Consider the following 24418-nt stretch of genomic DNA (forward strand, 5'->3'; position numbering starts at 1 on the left):
TTGTTTTGATGGTACATCATGGACGGTCTTTGTTTTGATGGTACATCATGGACGGTCTCTCGATGGTACATCATGCACAGTCTCTTGTTTTGATGGTAAATCATGCACAGTCTCTTGTTTTGATGGTACATCATTGTTTTGATGGTACATCATGGACGGTCTCTTGTTTTGATGATAAATCATGCACAGTCTCTTGTTTTGATGGTACATCATGGACGGTCTCTTGTTTTGATGATAAATCATGCACAGTCTCTTGTTTTGATGGTACATCATGGGCGGTCTCTTGTTTTGATGTTGTAACACGGGCGGTCTCTTGTTTTGATGGTACATCATGCACAGTCTCTTGTTTTGATGGTACAACATGTAAGGTCTCTTGTTTTGATGGTACAACATGTAAGGTCTCTTGTTTTGATGTAACATGCACAGTTTCTTGTTTTGATGGTACAACATGTAAGGTCTCTTGTTTTGATGGTACAACATGTAAGGTCTCTTGTTTTGATGTAACATGCACAGTCTCTTGTTTTGATGGTACAACATGTAAGGTCTCTTGTTTTGATGGTACAACATGTAAGGTCTCTTGTTTTGATGGTACAACATGTAAGGTCTCTTGTTTTGATGGTACATTATCGACGGTCTCTTGTTTTGATGGTACAACATGGAAAGTCTCTTGGTTTAACGGTTCAACATGATAAGTCTCTTGTTCTGACGATGAAACGTGACCATTTTTTCCTTTTAAAGGTGCATCAGGACTGGCTTTTTGTACTGACGACGTAACATAGACATCATTTTCTTTTAATATTGTAACAAGGCCACCCTCTTGTTTTGATGTTTCACTGTTCTCTTGTTGTAACGGTGCAATATGATCATTCTCTTTAAATGGTTCAAAATGAAAGGTCCCCTGCTTTGATTTTGTAGCCCAAGAGGTCTCGTGTGTGGGTGATACAGCATGGACGTCCTCTTGTAGTGGTGAAATACCGTGAGCCTGTCTTGAGAAGTGGCTGTGTTCAGGCTGTGGTGGTTGCCTTAAGGTACAGGAACTATGAGGCTCTTGGTTGCTCTCCTCCTGGCATTGTTGCCCGGGAGCGACTGTTCGTGTGGTTTTCTTCTGCACTGACCGTTTCCTTCGCGAACTTTTCCTACTTGATTTATTCAAACAATTGGTATCTGTATTACCAGTGGATGGAGCCGAGGGTTCTGAGAAAGGTAGCGTAATCACATTCGGCTGATAACTTACACTGCCAGGTTTATTCACAAGGGTTCTAATAACCGAGGTACCGCAGGTTTGGAACTGAGTACCGCACAGTAAATTGGCTAGATCTTCCTTCTTCCAACCCAAAGAATTAACACAAAAATCCTGCAGCGTGGGGTAACTTCTACCGCGACCCCATGTCCTGTACAATAAAATAAAAGAATCCTCCAAACACCGCCTACTACCCTTGTCAACGGCTAACAAAAACTTAGAAAAGTTTACTTCACAGTCATTATCTAACACTGTCTTGGCCATTTTCATTTGGCGGGATGGTAGAAAATTTTCTGCCAATTTATTGTAATGGTATCTAAAGCTTGTTTGTGGAACTTCACATCTCTGAAGTCTCTTTACTGAGAGAACAGCAGCTTAGGGAGCGTTGAGCCCATCCCACACACAGTCAGACACAACACTGACGCCACACAACGCAGGCTTTGACGCGCACAAACATCCAACACCGGAAAACCATCATCACAATATTATAAACCTTGTATCACAAAGGCATAAAGGCATAATTTGTGTGTGTGTGTGTGTGTGTGTGTGTGTGTGTGTGTGTGTGTGTGTGTGTGTGTGTGTGTGTGTGTGTGTGTGTGTGTGTGTGTGTGTGTGTGTGTGTGTGAGGACAAAGGTATCGCTAGGCAAACAATAGGGAATGATGTGATTATGAGGCTTAAAAAGTCCCTCTGTCACTGCTGCTATCGACTCAACTGTTACAGTTGCACTTTATGTACCTGTTACTTTAAGAGTCACCTCTGCTGCCGCTGCCACAACAGCTGACGAGGGTGATGGTGTTATTACGGTAGGTGGACTAGTCAGGTGGGCCTCTATCACAAGAGGCTCTCGTTCAAACTGGATTAGGTGAACTATTAGAACTGGAGGACATCGGACCTAAAATCTTTACAGCGAGGCGAGCGTCACCCAATCCTCCGAGAAAAAAAAATCCCCAGGTTTATGGTAGACTGTAGAGGTGAGCAGTTCTGTGCACACGATAAACCAACCAGTGCCAGCAATCATACACGCCAGCGCCCGATAGCCCTAGCCAACATTACTGGTCACTCCTGAGCCCTGCTGACTCAGGAACCTTCAGTTCAGTGTTGAGTACTGTGGCTGTCAGTGTTGAGTATTGGTGTTAGCTGTCAGTGTTGAGCATTGGTGATGGCTGTCAGTGTTGAGCATTGGTGATGACTGTCAGTGTTGAGTATTGGTGTTAGCTGTCAGTGTTGAGCATTGGTGATGACTGTCAGTGTTGAGTATTGGTGTTAGCTGTCAGTGTTGAGCATTGGTGATGGCTGTCAGTGTTGAGCATTGGTGATGGCTATCAGTGTTGAGCATTGGTGATGACTGTCAGTGTTGAGTATTGGTGTTAGCTGTCAGTGTTGAGCATGAGGTGATGACTGTCAGTGTTGAGTATTAGTGTTAGCTGTCAGTGTTGAGCATTGGTGATGGCTGTCAGTGTTGAGCATTGGTAGTGGCTGTCAGTGTTAGTTACTGGTGTTGGCTGTTGGCTGTCAGTGTTGAGTGTTGTGTTAGCTGTCAGTGTTGAGCATTGGTGATGGCTGTCAGTGTTGAGCATTGGTGATGGCTGTCAGTGTTAGTACTGGTGTTGGCTGTTGTGTTGAGTTTTGGTGTTGGCTGTCAGTGTTGAGCATTGGTGATGACTGTCAGTGTTGAGTGTAGTGTTAGCTGTCAGTGTTGAGCATTGGTGATGGCTGTCAGTGTTGAGCATTAGTGATGGCTGTCAGTGTTGAGCATTGGTGATGGCTGTCAGTGTTGAGTACTGGTGTTGGCTGTTAGTGTTGAGTTTTGGTGTTAGCTGTCAGTGTTGAGCATTGGTGATGACTGTCAGTGTTGAGTATTGGTGTTAGCTGTCAGTGTTGAGCATTGGTGATGGCTGTCAGTGTTGAACATTGGTGATGGCTGTCAGTGTTGAGTACTGGTGTTGGCTGTTAGTGTTGAGTTTGGTGTTAGCTGTCAGTGTTGAGTATTGGTGTTGGCTGTCAGTGTTGAGTACTGGTGTTGGCTGTCAGTGTTGAGTAATGGGAGTGGCTATCAATAATGAGTGGTAGTGGAAGTCAGTGTTAGATAATTAATGGGAGCGGCTGTCAGTATTGGGGTGTAGTAGTGGGTGTTAGTGTGAGAGGTTATCAGCTAGTAGGCAGCTACCAAACAGAGGTACTACTGCCTGGGAAGATATTGTTGTCTAATGGTAGACCCTGCTGCCATATGGCATCTAAAAATTGTGACCAAGTCCCAGGATGTTGATCTGACTTTCTGCCTCATTTACACACAATTGCAGGGTCTCAATTGTTTATCTTACTATTGACAACACAACATACATATATTGTTTATTATTATTATTATTATTATTATTATTATTATTATTATTATTATTATTATTATTATTATTATTATTATTATTATTATTATTATTATTATTATTATTATTATTATTATTATTATTAGCTACTGCATTTTTCGCCCCCAGGCCCCGATGTGGGTCAGTGACCTGTGTCAGGTAGGCTAATCCGCATAAAAAAAACAAAAAAAACATAAATAAATAAAAATAAGTTTATAGTGGTAGCGGCTGTCAAGTGTTGAACAATGGATTGGGGCTGTCAGTCGAGTGTAATGTAATGGTGGTGTTTGTTGTTTGAATAAAGGAAACAACAGCAAATTTAAATTACTTATCTATTATGAAGAGGAAACAGCTGAGCACCTCCGGTTATGTCACGCCTAGCACAGTCAATGACATATCAACACTGTGCTTGCCAGGATGTTGCCGAGAATAATTTGTAGATGGCCCAGCAGTGCAGACTAGCAATTCAAAACGAATTGATGTTGATAGAATTAAGAGTGTGTGAAACGCAAAAAAATTGCGGATCAACCTAAGATGCGTGATTTTTACCATTCTACTTTAACTATGTAAAGGCAACAACTCATGGCGCAGCCCCTCTTCGTTCATCCGACGGTAAATCCATAATTAAAGACGAAGAAGGCATCCGCACCACTGGAAACAGCACTAGCATTCGCTGCTCAACAGAAACACTGATGTGGATGTCCTGACTACCCAGCAGGTCCCTCAGCACCCAGAGCTGACCCACCTCAGCTATCCTCCATCTCTGCATGAGGTAGCTACTGCCATCAAGCAGAAGAAAAAACGAAAGCCACAGGGCCTGATGGAACCCCAGCCGAAGTGTAAAAAGCAGGAGGACCTCTGATTACCAGCCGTCTCCACTCTCTCCTGGAGAATATATGGGAGAAGAAGGAAATCCCCCAAGCTCTTAAAGAAGCTTCCATCGTCAATATTTGCAGAACAAGGGAGACCGGTTACACTGTGGCAACTGCCGCGGGATCTCGCTGTTGTTGACAACTTCAAGATTATCATGAGGTCCTCCTAAGCAGACTTCTTCTTGAGGTGGAAAACTTCCCCAGAATCTCAATGTGGCTTTAGGCCATCACGTGGCGCCACTGACAGGCGTAATTGTTTAAGGTGTAGAAGCTGTCACCAACACAACAACCACACCCTGAGTTAACAGGCTGCATGACCCCAGTGTCAAGGAATGGTCCGAGAAGACCGGACAACTCGCCAACTGCACTGGCTAACCATTACCCAGGAACACGATCCACAAATCGATTAACATCCCGGTTCTCAGTTACTGCTGGGTAGACAGAGACAAATAGCATAAAGAAACTTGCCCAGAGTTTCACCCTGCTTGGGGATCAAACCCGGTGTAACAGCCCAAAAATATGCCCCCCTCCAGACTATACCCTGGGTTAAAGTGGGCTAGCCTGTTTTATACCCCGGGTATATTCTGGACTAGTCAGTTATACCCTGGGGTATAAAACAGGATAGGCCTATTTCATACTCCCTAGGCCAAATTATACCCCCCTCCCCCACACACTCAGAAACCAGCTCTATGAGAGTTCTGTTTTGAACTCAGTGGTCTGGCTAAACTATCTTAATTTAAACTAAAAAACACACTCAGATATTAAATTTTGATTTTATTTCTCACCTAACCTAACCTAACCTACCTCTCCCAGTCTGTTACAATTCTATTATTTTCTTTCTTCTCATTTGTTAAGTTAAGGTCAAATCTGATGACTTTGTGATCGGTATTTCCTAATGTTTCTCCAATTTCTAAATTTGCAATTGTATTTTATCTATTACTTAATACTAAATCCAGTATATTATTCCCCCGAGTTACCTTATTTATGAGAAATATACCCCCTCCCCAGACTATACCCGGAGTTAAAGTGGGCTAGCCTGTTTTATACCCCGGGTATATTCTGGGCTAGTCCAGTTTATACCCCAGGGGTATAATCTGGGCTAGCCAAAAATATACCCCGGGGTATAATATAGCCTGGGCTATTTTATACCCCGGGGTATATTTTGGGCTAGCCCACTTTAACCCTGGGGCGAGCATGCTGACCATTACACCACAGGTCGCCAGAGAGGGTGAACTCTTCATTTTCTATTATTCCTCATTACAAATTTGTATTTTTCTCATGAAATATGGCACAAGTTTTAGAAGATAAATATGACACGTTCATATGACTGTTTAATTAGACACAAACTGGGCGGTTGGTGGACATATTTTGTTAATGTGTTTAGAACAATTCATTTCCTTACAGTTGTTAGTACGTAAGGGAATGTTGAACACAGACAAAGCGTCAACTTACCTGGAACTGTGAGGGTTCCTATAAACTGTGTACGTCATAGTAAGAGGTCCATGAACTCGTGCTTGGGGAAATCCTTCAAGGGTGGTGGCGACCACTGCTTCGTTGTTCATAGTCACTTCAACTATTAATTTTGTAGTATTCCCACCTGTGTATGTCACTCCTTGATAATTAATTAAAGATATGTACGTACTTTGTCATGCTCTATTTTGCATACTGTGGGTCAAAACATCCCAGAAACAATTAATTATTTTTAATACGCTCTGACTTAAGTGTTCATAAGGAAAATTGAAAGCATACAGCTTGCAGATAGAACTCAATGTGATGCGTGCACGGGAGTGGGGTGAAGCTCCTGCTTGAGGGCGTGAAGTTTGGAAGGTGAGAGATGGGTATGGGTTAGTTGGACTTCTTGGTAATGGCAACCAAGTTGTTTGGTGACTGCTACCGCCCACACCCACGAGTCGTCCACAATGTTAGACAGGATAAGACACACGGTGACCGGGGCGGGGCAATACAGGGACGGCAGGGTCTCCGCAGGTGTCGTTGCTGGCAGGTCCAGGTGAAGGTGCAAGTAGCGGAGGGCCGAACAAGAGCCTATGCTCTTGCAAAAAGCTCTCACAGCAGACAGAGAATTCAGGTGGATGTACATAGTCTGGAGGCGCGGCATGAAGGCAAGAGAATCGGCTCCATCTACCCCCAAACTTCCCCAGAGCTCAGTGACGCAGCCTGCCGGAACCAAGGCCTTCATGAGGGAGTCCTGCCGCTGGCCCTCACTCACGCCCTGAAATCCGTGAGCAGGAAGTATTCGAACATCGATAGATGGTCGAGAAATCAGCATGCCAACAACTTCTTCAGGAGCTTCTGAAGTTATAATAACTTCATGAAGTTTATACACTCCACGGGTTACTAGCCGAGACACTGCCCTGGTTTCCTGGCATGACTTCTCAGGAGCTTTCCAGGTGAGGCTACAAGCTAACACACTCGACACGGCCTTTTTCAACGGTGGTGACCAGCCTCCCTCACATAGAAGACTCGCCCATGTTGGGTAGTCACGCTCGCACACTCCCACACACTTGAATAATTTAATGATGTGAGTTGCTGTTCTGGCTCTTAGGGCCTGATTGATGGATAGGTATCCACAAAGATATTTGATCACATTCAAATATTTACTTCCAGTGTTGTGAATAAGAGTAAGAGGTAAAATGTCCGGCAAGTTCGGCTTAAACAATTGCAACCAATTATAATTTTTATTAATGAGTGTTATGACGCTACCTCTGGCATGTAAGACCTGGATGAGGGAGGGATGTAAGAACTTGTGCTCGTGGTTAGTCTGGCGCCCAAGACGTTTAGAGCAGCACACCAGGAAAGGATAAAGACTGTCACAATCAACATCATCAAGGCTCAGAGCATTTCCTCTGTGATAACCATTAAATATTTGAGACGCCATTTCAAATAACTCTTCCATTTCTTCTGAGCTCTTCCTACCAATGTTTTTCTTTCTTGTTCTGCATGAATCTTGAAGCTTGACAGATAATTTCAAGTGACAAAAGGAAATCACCTCTTCGAAGAGACGGGAAACAGTTGACATTTGATTTAGCCTCCTGGGGTCCTCGAGCCACAGAGTGAACATGTAAGCTAACGGCAAAGGGTACATTAGTTCATCCTCTCTCTCCTCCGACATAAGCTTCTCGATGAACTTTCTCACAATATCCTCTACATGATATGACCACAACCCAGCACTGCCAGGATACTGGGTACTGTGAGCGAAACGACAGGTTTGTAGTTGCACTTTGTCTTGGATAAACGCTTGAACAGGTAGGTCACTTATTCTATGTTGAGTACGGAGATCACGTTCCAAATATACTGAAGGATGTACCAAGTCCTCTGCTGTTGAACTCCCAGTTGGGTACGAAACCTTCATAAAGTCAAGGCATAAGTCTGTTGATTGTGACTTTGTGAGTGGTAGCAAATGCACTTCAAAAGCTTTTACATTCAATTCCCAAAGAACCTGCAAGATTTTCCTTTTATTTTCACGCTGCGTTGTGATGAAGATTGAGTTTGTGCCTAAATTCTTCACGAGTTCCTTTACAGCATCAGTGATTTTTTTTGTGGTCCTTGATAAAGCGTCCACGATGAAGAGCACTCTTAGTTGCCGAAGTGTAGACAGAACTTCAGCATCTTCTAGACCGCCAAGAGATCTTTGAAATAAATTTGTCTTTAAATAATGAACAAAAGAATTTGATTCTACATTTTCTTCCGATAAACATATCAAAAGTTCCAAATTTGTTATATATTTTATAGAAGAGCAACCAGTGTGCCACTTATCAAACAAATACTGACAGAAAGCAGTTTTTCCAGATCCCACCGGACCAGACAGAACCGTCACTTGGGGCACCTGACCCTGCAACAACTGGTCGACCGTTATTACGTCAGTGGCGTCGGATATTTTAATGAGAGAGTAAAATTTCTTAACATTGAAGGTAGCAGCCTTTCTGGTCATGAGCCATCTGCTGATATCACTAAGCCTGGCGCCACAGCCTGCACTGCAAGATAATATTTCACATCTGCCGAGAGCCCGTAGACGCCCAGTCCGATCTTCCCTGAGATCTTTTAGAGTACGATGCCAGGCGAGGAGGTCACCACTGCACACCTCACTACCTCCAATCTCGTTTATTTCGCTTATGATGTCATACAAACTACAAATCTTTATTAACTCCATATACAATTTCTTTATCCCTTCTATTTTCGGGTTTAACCGGAAAAGTTTTCTCATGTAAGTTTCCTGCCGCTCAACCAAATTATGAAGAGGCTCCTCTAGTGCTGACAAAGTTTTATTTAAATGGGATAGAGAGATCGATCCAGACACATCTGGGACCATACCCTCGTCAATCATGAGTAACTGATACGTGAACTCCATATTTGCAACTGCTCTCTCGATGGGTAAAGAGCAAAAAAATTTCTCTGCCAACAATATCTTTCTGAATACCAATCCAATTTTTCGTTTCAACACCATTTGTTTTTTAATCAGGGACAACAGCATTTCCTTTAATATACTGTGACAAAGTTTTAACACACACTTAGAGACTTGTTTCTGTTTAAAGTAGAGATTTTGTAGTTGCTTCCACAGGTGTACCTTTCCGGAGAATTGAGGCGGATCATGAATAGACTCCAACGTTAAACGCTCCAGGTCTCTAACCTTCTCTGCCACGTCCACCCCGAGACCAGTCCATACCTTTGTCAGGAGCTTCATGTTCAACATGGCGCTGTAGGGCTCTTTAGTTGGATTCTCTTTCAACAATTTTCTTTCGTCGTGAGTGAACAACAACTTTATATCAGGCTGTTTCCACCTGATGTGTCTCTCACAATAATCCCGTACCGACTTGTAGCCTTGCTTGGTGCAGGTGAGGAAGAGCATGGTTACCAGTGTCTCTAGCAAAGTTCTGTTTGTCACCTCCACCGCTCGGAAGTACCGACTTTCAAGCTCCTCTTTTTTACAATCCAACTCATCTTCGCTCAACAACACGTTGCTGTTCCATCTATACCATTGATCACTTTCTGTCCGTAGTTTTTCCATTGCAACTCTTGATCTAATGCGCGCTAAATGACTCCCCGGTGGTGATTGAGGACAATAGACACTTCCAACGTACCCGCTACCGCGCGCACAACTGACACACCCACGACTAACATCCTGCAATCTCATTACACATCCGATAACTTTTATCGCATTAAGAGTGCAAGTGATAACGTTTCAATAAATGGAAACCTTAAAGAAGTTTGGGCAAATATTAAATATCCCCGATAAATTATATCACTTCTACACACAAGTTGACGAACCAATATAATCTATGTTGACTCGAGGGAGGATGGATCAAAAGGTAACAGTCTTACCTAACCACCACACAGCTGTATGATTCAGCCTGCTCTCAGCAACAGCTTTAATACTGTTAATGCCTTTGATAACATTATATCTACACAGGAAACCTTTCCTAAAGATATTACTGTATGTGACACAAATACTAACATGTTCAACCCTACTTTTACTAGGACTAATGTGAATTTAGACACTTACATTAATAACACCATAACAAACAAATTACCGGAATAAAGCTCATCTTATCTTGGGGTGAGAGTGTCGCCCTCACCCACCAGGGCTATCTATCAGCCAGTTATTGACGGCAGTAAGGCAGTAAATCAGAGAACTTGTACTGTACTGCCACCAGAGATAAGAGGCCCGATAACACTGTGTGTCTATCTACCACACCCATGTGTCTACCACACCTAAGTGTCTACCACACCCATGTGTCTACCAAACCTATGTGTCTACCACACCTTTGTGTCTACCACACCCATGTCTCTACCACACCCATGTGTCTACCACACCCATTTGTCTACCACACCCGTGTGTCTACCACACCCCTGTGTCTACCACCAACAGTGTTACCACACCCCTATGTCTGACACCACCAGTGTTCCATCACCACTGTCTACCACCACCAGTGTTACCACACCATTGTGTCTACCACCAACAGTGTTACCACACCCCTATGTCTGACACCACCAGTGTTACCACACCACTGTCTACCACCACCAGTGTTACCACACCATTGTGTCTACCACCAACAGTGTTACCACACCCCTATGTCTGACACCACCAGTGTTACCACACCACTGTCTACCACCACCAGTGTTACCACACCCTATGTCTACCACCACCAGTGTTAGTGTTACCACACCCCTATGTGTCTACCACAACAGTGTTACCACACCCACCAGTGTGTTCACCACACCACCTAACCACCACCAGTGCTACCACACCCCATCCTTTCCACCAGTGCACACCACACACTGTCACACCCACCAGTGCCATTTCACACCCCATGTCTGTCACCACCAGTGTGTGTGTTACCACACCCTACTAGTGTACTTACACACACCACCACCAGTGTTACCACACCCCTATGTCTGACACCACCAGTGTTACCACACCACTGTCTACCACCACCAGTGTTACCACACCCTTGTCTACCACTACCAGTGTTACCACACCCTTGTCTACCACTACCAGTGTTACCACACCCTTGTCTACCACTACCAGTGTTACCACACCCTTGTCTACTACCACCAGTGTTACCACACCCTTGTCTACCACTACCAGTGTTACCACACCCTTGTCTACCACTACCAGTGTTACCACACCCTTGTCTACCACTACCAGTGTTACCACACCCTTGTCTACTACCACCAGTGTTACCACACCTTGTCTACCACTACCAGTGTTACCACATCCTTGTTCACCACCACCGGTGTTACCACACCACTGTTCACCACCACCAGTGTTACCACACCTTGTCTACCACTGTTACCAGTGTTACCACATCCTTGTCTACCACTACCAATGTTACCACACCCTTGTCTACCACTACCAGTGTTACCACACCCTTGTCTACCACTACCAGTGTTACCACACCCTTGTCTACCACTACCAGTGTTACCACACCCTTGTCTACTACGACCAGTGTTACCACACTCTTGTCTACCACTACCAGTGTTACCACATCCTTGTCTACTACGACCAGTGTTACCACACTCTTGTCTACCACTACCAGTGTTACCACATCCTTGTTACCACCACCGGTGTTACCACACCCTTGTGTCTACCACCACCAGTGTTACCACACCCTGTGTCTACCACCACCAGTGTTACCACACCCTTGTCTACCACCACCAGTGTTACCACACCCTTGTGTCTACCACCACCAGTGTTACCACACCCCTGTGTCTACCACCACCAGTGTTACCACACACCACCAGTGTTACCACCCCCTTGTCTACCACCACCAGTGTTACCACACCCCTGTTACCACCACCAGTGTTACCACACCCTTGTCTACCACCACCAGTGTTACCACACTTGTCTACTACCACCAGTGTTACCACATTTGTCTACCACCACCAGTGTTACCACACCCTGTCTCCACCACCAGTGTTACCACCACCTTTACCACCACCACCAGTGTTACCACTATGTCTACCGCCACCAGTGTTACCACACCCTGTGTCTACCACTACCAGTGTTACCACACTCTTGTCTACCACCACCAGTGTTACCCACACCCCTGTGTCTACCACCACCAGTGTTACCACACCACCAGTGTTACCACACCCCTATGTCTACCACCACCAGTGTTACCACACCTTGTTACCACCACCGGTGTTACCACACCCATGTGTCTACCACCAGCAATGTTACCACACCCCTATGTCTACCACCACCAGTGTTACCACACCCTTGTCTACCACCACCATTGTTACCACACCCTTGTCTACCACCACCAGTGTTACCACGCCCCGTGTCTACCACCACCAGTGTTACCACACCCCCTGTGTCTACCACCACCAGTGTTACCACACCCTGTGTCTACCACCGCCGGTGTTACCACACCCCTGTGTTTACCACCGCCAGTGTTACCACACCCTATGTCTACCACCACCATTGTTACCACACCCTTGTCTACCACCACCAGTGTTACCACACCCCATGTCTACCACCACCAGTGTTACCACACCCTTGTCTACCACCACCGTGTTACCACACCCTTTTCTACCACCACAAGTGTTACCACACCCTGTCTACCACCACCAGTGTTTCCACACCCCTTGTCTACCACCACCAGTGTTACCACACCTTGTCTACCACCACCAGTGTTACCACACCTGTGCTACCACCACCAGTGTTACCACACAACTACCAGTCACACCACCAGTGTTACACACCAGTCTAGTGTTACACACCCTTGTCTACCACTACCAGTGTTACCACATCCTTGTCTACCACCACCGGTGTTACCACACCCTTGTGTCTACCACCACCAGTGTTACCACACCCCTGTGTCTACCACCACCAGTGTTACCACACCCCTTGTGTCTACCCACCACCAGTGTTACCACACCCCTGTGTCTACCACCACCAGTGTTACCACACCCTTGTCTACCACCACCGGTGTTACCACACCCTTGTGTCTACCACCACCAGTGTTACCACACCGCTACCACCACCAGTGTTACCACACCCCTGTGTCTACCACCACCAGTGTTACCACACCCTTGTCTACCACCACCGGTGTTACCACACCCTTGTGTCTACCACCACCAGTGTTACCACACCGCTATGTCTACCACCACCAGTGTTACCACGCCCTTGACAAATAAAAACCCAAACCTTCGTTTTCCAAGCTTATATCCTGATATTTGTTATCCATGTGGTTACCCTCAGGTGTGTTCTCCATATAGTTACCCTCAGGTGTGTTCTCCATGTAGTTACCCCTCAGGTGTGTTCTCCAGTAGTTACCCTCAGGTGTGTTCTCCATGTAGTTACCCCTCAGGTGTGTTCTCCAGTAGTTACCCTCAGGTGTGTTCTCCATGTAGTTACCCTCAGGTGTGTTCTCCATGTAGTTACCCTCAGGTGTGTTCTCCATGTAGTTACCCCTCAGGTGTGTTCTCCAGTAGTTACCCTCAGGTGTGTTCTCCATGTAGTTACCCTCAGGTGTGTTCGCCAATAACTTTGTGTCGTAATTTGAGTAAGTCGACCATATGCGTTTTCACATCCTATATAACAGGGTATACACTATAACAAAAGCGCGTTGAAGAGACTGGCCACAAGCTACTTGTTATTCGCGGGCTGGCAGCTGGGAGCAGAGGATAAAGTGGACGGTGGACAATTGACCAAGTTCTGGATGGCGACTTCCTTTTACATATATTGTACCGTGATGAAATACTGACCTCCAAGAACAATGTGTGTCATAAGCAAAGAATAAAGAATAGCCGATATACAGTATGTCTGAATAAAAATGGGGCCTTTCAACCCCTAACAAGAGCCAGGTCAGCCCTCACATACACTACCACGCTCAATTATCCTATTCGTCAATATCAAACATAATTCAATCTAAAATCTATTCGCGTCCTCAACGATCAGTCCCTCACTTCCTCCTTAGTTCCCCGTAATATCAGATAATGTCCCTTCGCCTACTCTTCTCCACCACCATTACCACGACCAGTATGCCAAACACACCTAGTTCCCCATCCCCCTTTCTGGCAGTCCCACTCCTAACATACGTCATTCTTCATAACGACGCTCTTACCCTGTGTAGGTTGGTGCCATCACTTCTCGTCTATGAAGGTCTGTTCTCTCACATCTCACTAATTACACACCACTTCAAATATGGGTTACTCTAAGTGACTAACCTCTTATATATCCTAGTTACATCTTATATCCGCATCTTTCTTACCCATAGGTTAAAAGGTATACCGAGCCTGAAGGTGGGGGTCACTTTTACTGTTTTCCTCTTACTTAATCCATCATATAGTTAAACAAAAAATCTAGCTTGAAACTAGGCCTCGTAGTTTAGTAGAAAAACAACTGGTAAGTATCAGCGAAAAAGCAAAGTCAGATTAACCAGGTTAATCCGCCTAAAAAGAGAAACTGAGAAAAAACACGAAGCGGGAGAGCAGTTTATTTATTTCTATATCAGTATGAAATGAATTAAAAATTATGCTCATTAAAAAACTTTAAACGAAAATTATCATTACTTATACTATATTCATGAAATAATTATTGACATGTGTAGGGGACTGGAACAGGACGTGTACTTCAATCCTAAGACCATCTGAAGCCGTCATTCCCTAGTTAAGTATGTAGTGAGTATTGGGACAAAGTTTTATCATGAACCATGACTAAACTGAGTCAGGTGAGTCACACACACACACACACACATCCGGCCACACCCTGTCCCTATATCGCACCACCAGGTCTTGCCTCACTGTATCATATCTGTTATCACCCGCCCTTCCCGCTCTACACCACCAGTGTAAACATTTTACAATAATAATCTATATTAAATGAAGAGTTGACTAAAGAATACTAATGCCTCACAACTTATGTGTACCTTCTGTTCATCAAGTATTACCTACGTTTAACTGATTAAGTTACACACCACAGCTCACCTGATCATCTGGTCACCACTCGCCCTCAACAAGAGCCACTCATAATATTCTAGCCTTCGTATATTACCAAAATAAACATTAATCTGAATAGGTTTTCTTGGCTTTTCGAGTACTTAGTGTGGTATTTAAAAAATACATAAATAAATAAGCGAATTATCTAATCACAACAGATGACGTGATGGGTGGAGCAGCATAACCCCGCCTGCTGTTGGCGACACACTGGCGGATATAATAAAGCCTTATCCATGAGCTGAGCTGCGATAATGCTTCTCTCAACACACATCTGGCCTGATGTTACAGTAGCTACTGTTGATGAAATTATATATATATATATATATATATATATATATATATATATATATATATATATATATATATATATACAAGTTAAAATCAGACATTAACAAAAATAACTTATTAATCTCATTGTCTTTCTTTTGTCAAGTATGATCGATCTTAACCAAATACAACCAATACTTTTGAGGTTTACAGAAACGTAAGTAAATCGGCGTCCCAGAATGTCAATTATAAATACAAAGAATATCAGAACATCAATAGTAAAATAAATATTACATGCTAGTGATATCCCTACAAATTGTGAAGTTAGTAAACTAACCCCGCCATGTTTCATACTTTACTGCCCCCAACACCCCCCATAACGCCTGTATCAATTTCTTCAACTTCCATGGAATTCTAAAGTATAATAGATGTTGATATAACAATTCAACAAATATAATTAAATTTAAATGGTGGCAAAACTTTCATATATCACCTGACAAGACTCAAATAACAATCATTCCAAGATATTTCTGTCAATATTGAAAAAAATTCAAGGAAATTGCAAGAGTTGGTTTCACAAAGTGAACAGTGTCGGGCAGGAACTGGATAAACAGTCTACGGCACGAGTCTTCTTCAGTTAATATCAATAAGCAAAAAGCTTGTAGGTAAGTGAGGGTCCTACGCGTCTTCTAGCGATTTAATTTCATCAGAATTATCTTTGAGGGTTACTTTCTGGGTCTGCCAAATTCCTATTCAGTCGTGTCGTCTCACTCAGTATTGGCTCAAACAGAGCAATGTGTGGAACGGCATGTTCCCTTTTTTTACCCCACGAGTCGCAAAGATCTAAGACAATTTTGTGTTCAGTGGTTCCCAACCTTCTTTTGAGTCATTACCCCCTTTTCACAATGCCACCTTCATAATAACCCCGCCACATCTGATGCCAATATAATTACCCAAATCATCAATTGTAATCATAAGACTGATGGCAGAAAATTTAGTTAAAAACACAACTCTAAATCTAATGGTTTCCTCGACTCTGGCTTCACAGTTACAAACAACACTGGACTTACAATCAGGGAGACGGGTGTAGACTTCATACACTTTATAATGTTTGTTCTGTCTGTTCATTCTTTATCCAGTCTTCTTTGACTTTCCCAAATTCAGCACGGTGTTGACAAGCGTTCGTCCTTTATTTTTTCATTGCAGTGGGAGATCCGCACCTAATAAGTTCTTAGGATAGTTACTGAAAGGCAGCACTTCAAGAACCCTAACAGGCCATCATAAGGAGGAAACAAACATGACAAAAGTGGACTTTAATTATATAGCTATAATAGGCTCTCCTTATTTGTCAGTTTTACTGTTAATAATCAAATTATCAGGTAAGAATTGTTAACTATGACTAACTACGACACAATTATTGATACCTAGAATCCGAAAATAAAGGCCACATAAGTTTATATACTTAAAACTCAATTTGCATAAAATTGCATCCGGATTCCTATGACGGTATATATAATGAACTACTACGACTACTATTTTTGTTTTTCAATGGCCTCCAACCTCCCCCCACAGCCATACCTTCTCCAACATTTTATTACCTATCCTAATACAAAAGTATGTACCCTAACTGAGTTAAGTCAGATCTATGCGTTATTCAGTGACTGTTGCCTCAAAGTCTATTTCTGCGACTGTTGTTGGTTTACGGGCCAATGATTTTGTTCCCCGGAGACACAGCAGAGCTGACTTGACTCAGCCAGGAGAAAGAAAGGCGACACTTCAACCAACCCACGAAGTAACTTCTGGGTTGCTTCTGTTCTGAGAACACCTCAGCCAGTCTGGCATAAGCGTAGGTCCCATCCAGCCCGATGTTGTGAACACTAGAGGAGTGAAGCTGCCTGGGTCCACATTCTGGAATCGCTGTACCAAAGACTATAAAATAGTCTTTGCTTGGTACAAACGCTCTGTATGTTACTACAAATATTGTACTTCTACTAAATGGTATTCAAAAGTTAAATAATATCAGTGATAAAAGTCACAGGAGACAAAAAGGGAAAACTTAACGCATGCTAGGAAGTGGTAAATTACACGATTCTGGACAGCTCCTCAATGCTCACCTATGCCTAAAATGCGCACAGACGGATTTATTCTCTACAAAATCATTAACTGACCATCACCACGACCTCATCTGTCGGAGGAAAATTACGATCCAGGATGATTATGAACAAATACAATAACAAGAACTGCACTTCCTTACACTGTCACTCCATCTAGTTATTATATCACTTATGTTACTTGTACAACCCATTTACTTATATTTTCAAGGATTCTGGACATTAATGAGTAAGCGCCAACGGATTTCCTAAAAATCATTAAAATCGTTGTCGGAGGAAAATTACGACGGATGTTTGAAAAATACCAAGAATGCATTTTTGATCCATCTGATAATCTCACACATTTACTTAATAAGGGTTTCTTCCAGAAAGGACCGTCGTTTCATTGTCACGACATGTCAGGTAATCAATAACTCAGTGTTATTTTATTTTTATCCCTAAATAGATTCTACTTGTGTCTGTGTCGACTGATATTAAGTAACTGAAAACTAAGTTCGATATAACATTTTTTAATCACAGGATGTTCTGAGTGTAATTATTTATTCAGTAAATATAACTATTACGTTTAATGTAGTTATGTAAGAAACTTAAAAAAATAAAATAAAAAGATTCATGGAAGACCAGAAGATTATCAACAACCGGACTGTGACTTGGTTCTCTGTCCATAACACAACATAACCACGGCTCCTACAGTATTCTCAAACGTCAACTTATTGAATTCTTCGGCTGCCTCAAATGAACTATTACAAAGAGTTGGGCAGATAAAACAGCATTAAAACTATGCTTATAGGTACATCGTAACGATATACTTTACATTGTATCTTGATTATTTGAGCAGAAAACATGATTATTAAACTATCAAGACCCAGTTTCGTTAAGTAACTTCTCCGTGGTTATCATATCCTTTCGGCTGAAGTATTAATTCTCAATATTGGGAGAGTGGTCAGTAGACTGGCAAATGAATCTGATAAATGCAAGGTACTACAGCGAATGTTAAGTCTAGGTAACTCAGAAAAAAGATCTAGGTGTATTTGTTAGCAACGACTTGAAACCTAGAAAACAATGTATTAGCGTTCGCAACAAGGCAAACAGGATTCTTGGGTTCATATCTAGGAGTGTGAGTAACAGAACTGCTGACGTTATCTTGAAACTTTACCTAGCATTAGTGAGGCCACACATGGGTTATGCGGTTCAGTTCTGGTGTCCTTATTATAGAATGGACATAGATTCTTTGGAGAGAGTACAAAGAAGAATGACAAAAATGATCCATAATATTAGAAACCTTCCATATGAAGAAAGACTGAAAAGCTTAGGCTTACATTCATTAGAGAGGCGTAGAGTTAGGGGAGATATGACAGAGGTGTACAAGTGGGTAAGTGGGATTAACAAGGGTAAAATGGAAGATGTTCTGAAGCTCAGTAATAACGAAATAACTAGAACAAATGGCTTTAAATTAGATAAATTCCGATTCAGAAAGGATATAGGCAAGCACTGGTTTGGAAATAGAGTTGTGGATATGTGGAATAGGCTACCGAGTGCTATAGTAGGATCGGGGACGCTAGGGAGCTTCAAGACGAAGTTGGATAGGCACATGGAAGTGCTGGGATGGGTGTGAAAGGGATCTGCCCTGTATGGGCCAGTCGGCCTCCTGCAGTATCCCACTTTCTTATGTTCTTATGTTCTTATGTTCATTTCCGTCGGAAATTGCCCAGGTTTTTTTTTCGATTTTCTTTTTTCGTGGGGCGTTTCCCCCCCAAAAAATAACGGCTAAGCGAATACAAAATACACAAAAAAACACTAGAAAAACATAAGCAAAACCTAACCTAACCTAACTGACTCACAATATATATATATATATATATTTTTTTTACGGGAATTAGCCCACCCGGGGGCACAGGTCAAACGACCCACAACGGAGCCTGGGGAGGCGAAAAAAAAGAACGGAAAGAAATTGTAAATATAAAAAAAAAGGTTATACTGTATTAATCTACACCACGAAGATGCCGGAAAACCAGCTTTTTAAAGTGAGAGAGATTGTAAGAGCATGGAAACACAAAAGAAGGCAGAGCATTCCACAGTTTGGCTGTGTGAGGAAAGAAGGAGGTACTATAACGGGTTATTCTGGTGTGACCGACATCCACAGAGAAACGGTGGGCACCGCGGGCAAGACGTGTGTTACGAACCCACGGCCTTGCCGGCGGTACACAGGATGCCAAATCAACCGAACATTCCCGTTAAAGTACCTGTAAAAGAGAGAGAGTGAAGCAACACTGCGGCGAAGAGAAAGGGAAGAGAGATTGTCGACTAAAGGATGAGAGTTAATAAGACGAAATGCCTTTGATTCCACCCTATCTAATAGTTGGACAGAAGAAGAGCCACCCCAGATATGAGAGCAGTACTCCAAGTTAGGACGAATGAATCCCTAATATACTTGGAGCAACTGCTCAGGAGTGAAGTAGCTGCGGCATCTGTACAGCATTCCCAACTTTCGAGAGGCAGCTTTAGTTATACTAAGGATGTGAGATTTCCAGGACATATTGGAGGAAATGGAATCACTTATTTCTCACCTTAATGGCCGTCTCTTCTTTGACTTTGGGATAAGGGACGAGTTACCGCAATGCCACATATGTTGGTCTTGACGATATTTACATTCGTTCTTGCACTTAGGACACTTTACTGAGGTCGGGAGAACACCATCAGATCCAAAAAATGCAATAGTTTCTTCGTGTTTCCCCCAAAACTCGCAATCAGCTCCACATAAATGAAGTGACACCCATCATCGCAGACTTCCATGGTCAGAAATGAATTTTAATTTGGAAATATGAGAAACCCAAAATAAAAATCGAATTTGATTGGGCCAAAAATACCGCGAATTAAACCACAAATCATTTTTATTGGTTGCCCCCCAAAAAACGCTTTTGATTGGCCGCGTGATGTGTACGGGAACGCATGCCCGTGATGATTTATGAAGGAGACACGCAGTGTGGGAGGTGAGGTCAGCGATAATGGCGGAAGATAAATGAAAGAAAATAGAGAAAATTTTGGATACGCTATCTCCGTTATTATACATTTGCGATGGTAATGTAATAGAAGAAAATTATCTTATAATTAGACGTCTTATTCGAATGTGATAATAGATAAGGGGTAGGAATGTGGGGTGCGAAAATGCAATAATACCCGATAACCTCCCCCCATACTAGCAAGACCACCTGTCATGGGTGGAGTTAATACTGTAGACACAGGTGCCATCAAGCCACTATAACCGTAACACTAATTACGACAAAGCAGCGTCACCACAACAGACGAAGACATGGGGCTTTTATCATAAAGTTATGCCGAGACATAATTTCGTATTATAATTTTGTAAACTAGGTGTTTTGATTATTTTCTGTCCCAAGACACAGTTATTTGGGCAAATTTAGTGAAATTTTCGTGTGTATATTGATGATATTGGTGTATTAATTATGTAAGAATATTCTGGAATGTATTGCATCATTTTTGTTCTGATTTACTTCTTATTGTAAGCTTGGATCATTCTAGAACTCTCCAGGCGTGTCGCGAGCCGACCTCCCACGTCTGGACATTGCTAGAATGCTCTAGGCATCTGCTGAACCATATACAGTATAAGCGAAGGCGGGCTGCCTAGCAGGGCTCTCACTTTTAAGGTAATTACCTTAGTTTAAATTAATTTGGGTACATTTAAAGTAATTTTGAGGTAAATTGCTATTCGATTTTATCAAAATAGAAGGAGAAATTTGAGTGATTTAGTCAGTCTTAAACACGTAAGAGATTGTGACCCTTTTGCCATTGACGTTCATAATGTCAATCTAAGAGTGGCCATTAAGCAAGTATATGTTGGTATTCATGCTACCGAAACGCTTTCACAATCTGCCATTAGTAGTGACATTGAGGGAATCAGAAAGTTTAAATACAGTTGTCAGCCATTTTGAAGTGAATTAGTGGTGCAAATTAGGTCAAGGTTTACAACTGGTCCTTTTAAAATGGTAGAACTTTTTAAACCACAAAATGCGTTAGACAGAAAACCTAGCAGTCTCGGGGAAATATTTGTAACTCTACCTTATCTTGAAAAAAATATGTGAAAAACGTGTTGCAGACATATAGTTAAGACAGTTAAGCTTAGATGGTCAATTTAATGAGGAGAAAGATGCTGCTCAATTCTGGAAATATACATCTATTGTTGAAAAATGAAATAGGAGAGTCAAAATTCCCCAATCTCGCAAAAGTAGTTTGTTGCGCATTATACTTGCCACACTCCAATGCATCTGTAGAAAGAATCTTCAGCCGTTTGCGAAGAATTAAAACAGATATTAGAAGTAGCTTGAAAAGTACTAGTCTGGTGAATTTACTGCACACCAGAAATGGTCTTAAAAGGAAAGGAGTCACCATCCATCACTTAATTTTAGATAGACAACTCCAGTTAGACTTAGAAAGAGCAAAAAACAACGCTACAAATGAGGAAGCCAAGAATCTCATAGCAAAGCAGTTTGAGTAGATTTTCTATTATCAATTTGATTCTAAGATAAAAATTTCCTCTGTTTATTGCAACTGAAATGGACACATTAATTATTATTGAATCACGTGTAAAATTGTTTAATTTTCCTAATGAGGTTTAGTTTTAAAGAATGAAGAATTGACCTGTATTGTTTCATAACCAAAATGATTATTGTTTTATTAATGAGAAGAATATTTTTTTAATTGAAGCAACAAAGGATTATTGTACTTTTTATTTTCATATTCATAAAGATTTTTTTTTTTGCCAAGGTGAATTATTTGCTTTTCAAGTAAATTGTAATTTGTAAGTGAAATAATAAAAAAAAATTCATGTAATATAATTTATGGTTTATTAATATCCAAACCTCTCTCATTTGAAATCTAGATGTGCGCAGTTGCCAAGTGGTGATTAGAGAAGGCTCCAGTATTACCCTGATATAACAAATATACTTATATCATAATATAATTATGCTAATTGTGCAATCGGAAAACTAAGGTAATCATGAGGGAAATTTCTCTCAGTTTTAAGGTAATTTTGATAAATCTCTGGTAAAATTCAGCAGAATCTAGGTAATCCTTGCTGCTACGAGTGGGAGCCCTGCTGCCTAGTCAGTGAGTTACTCGCCTCTGTTCCTAGAGTAAAGACTAAGCCTAGCAGAACAACTGAAGACAGTTGTTGTGCAAGTATTGTGGAATTGTTGTGATTAATATAAAGTGAGAAGACTAAGGAATTGTAAACTGGTAGTGGGCTGACTATATATTTGAAGTGTGGAGTTAAGCTGTGAAGACATTACCCCATTAACAGTGTTGCGAAGAATTGCTGTTTATTAAGGAAGACTACAGTGCACAAGTGTGTTTCTGTGACCTGGTGGAAATCTACCTGCCTGTTGTTTGTCTATACACTGTTACCGATCGACGGGAAGTTACCGGAGACTGGCGGGACAGCCAGTGGTAATTCGACAACAACACTTGTGAGATATCTACTGCTTCTGTACATACGACCCTAACCGCTGGTAACCAGTGATGGAAGCTGGGTAAGCGGTGAAAGGAAGGAGAAGGGTCGTAACAATAATATGTCACGTTTATGGAATTAGCACACGATAAAAGTGACTCCCGGTCCAGATAGCAACTTGATAGCCAACTCGAGTGGCAAGAGCACTTGAAAAAGATAACACAAGAGATAAGAGTAACACTTAACACCACCTTCCTCAGGTACTCCCACTACCCTTCACGCCAACAGGGACAAGTATGTACTGTAACAATAAATAACTCGATGATAGCGTGAAGAAACTTAACACTCTTGGAGAAAGTAACATTCATATGTGGACGTGTTTAATGTCAGCTGATAAGATAACGATGACTCATGATAAGCGAAAAAAAAACGTAACTTCTCTGTGGTTGTAGCACCAAGTCTTGGGTGTTTGCTCATCCTTTCTATCTGCTGTTGACCTGAGAGGCGGGGTTGTGAGCTTTGAACCGTCAAACATACCTGCTGCTAGGGTAGGACCACTCACCTGTAAGACTGATGTTTCATGGGGTGCTCTGGACTCTCTCATCTGTTATTAGGGCCACTTACCTGTGTAACGGAGGTGCCGGGGGGCGTGTCCTCGGGTATGGCCTTCCGGTAGAGTGGTCGGTCAAACTGCGGCGCGTGGTCATTGACGTCCGCCACGTACACCACCACCACCACCTCGCTGCTCAGGGGTCGCTCCCCGAGATCGAACGCCTGCAAGAAATTACTTTTACTAAAACTGTTACACAATGAATGACAATAATTTGGTTTTTTTCTGGTAATCAAGTAAATTCAACCTAATTCTTATAACCAATAAAATATTTACCTCTTAAACCATCATCACCTTTGGCAGGCTCGTTTTACATGAATGAAAAATAACTTAACATCACAATAATTCATAACAACTTAGCCATGTGATGTATAGAGATAATTTATATCTGTTACATATATTAATATATTTAAATCCTTATACTTCTATTTTTGTCTTGAATATCGACTTATATCTTAGAAACACCGGCGTGTTGCTCGCAGCACATTTACATATCAATAACAACAAGCATTTATACAGTCGCCAATACCCAGTCCTTCTCAATAACAGAACACTATACGTACTCATGTCTATTTCCTTTTTCGAGATGGGAAAAGTTTCTCTGGAACGTCATTACATAATAATAGTTACATGTAAGTTATCTCCGCACTCTTTTATCAGATTCAGAGGATACAGTATAATACCAGCACTCCCCCCTTAAGCAACTCAGTCAGTGTACAACTTAGTACCCCATAGACACAACAAATAAATGCAAAATAAAAATACTGCTGGCCTTAACATGGAGGGGAAATGCGCGAGGAAAATCAGGTTAATACTGGTCTGACAATGATATTATCAGGACTAAGGGAATCAACAGGAGACACAACAGCCATACACAGTACTGTACTACCTCCCATATCTGTCTTTTATCTCCCTAGTCTTCCTGTTCCTATACCTCTGCTAGATACTGTAATCTATGGTTCTGTAAGGCACTCACGGGGATAATCATGTAGTGTAGACGAATTTTGACAATTCTACATTTTATTAAAAAA

At 42.1% G+C, this 24418-nt stretch overlaps 1 protein-coding gene across 1 annotated transcript in view; it reads right to left on the bottom strand.

The window, feature by feature from the left end:
* The window catches only part of LOC121880181 (cadherin-23-like), a 142174-nt gene that overhangs the window by 92478 nt on the left and 25278 nt on the right, over window positions 1-24418 (bottom strand). The window contains exon 4 of the mRNA XM_042387309.1: window positions 23402-23551. Within this exon, the coding sequence (XP_042243243.1) occupies window positions 23402-23551 (150 nt within the window). The remainder of the gene's footprint in view (window positions 1-23401; window positions 23552-24418) is intronic.

Source organism: Homarus americanus, unplaced genomic scaffold, assembly GCF_018991925.1.
Source record: "Homarus americanus isolate GMGI-L3 unplaced genomic scaffold, GMGI_Hamer_2.0 scaffold30108, whole genome shotgun sequence".
In the NCBI taxonomy this organism is placed as follows: Eukaryota; Metazoa; Arthropoda; class Malacostraca; order Decapoda; family Nephropidae; genus Homarus; species Homarus americanus.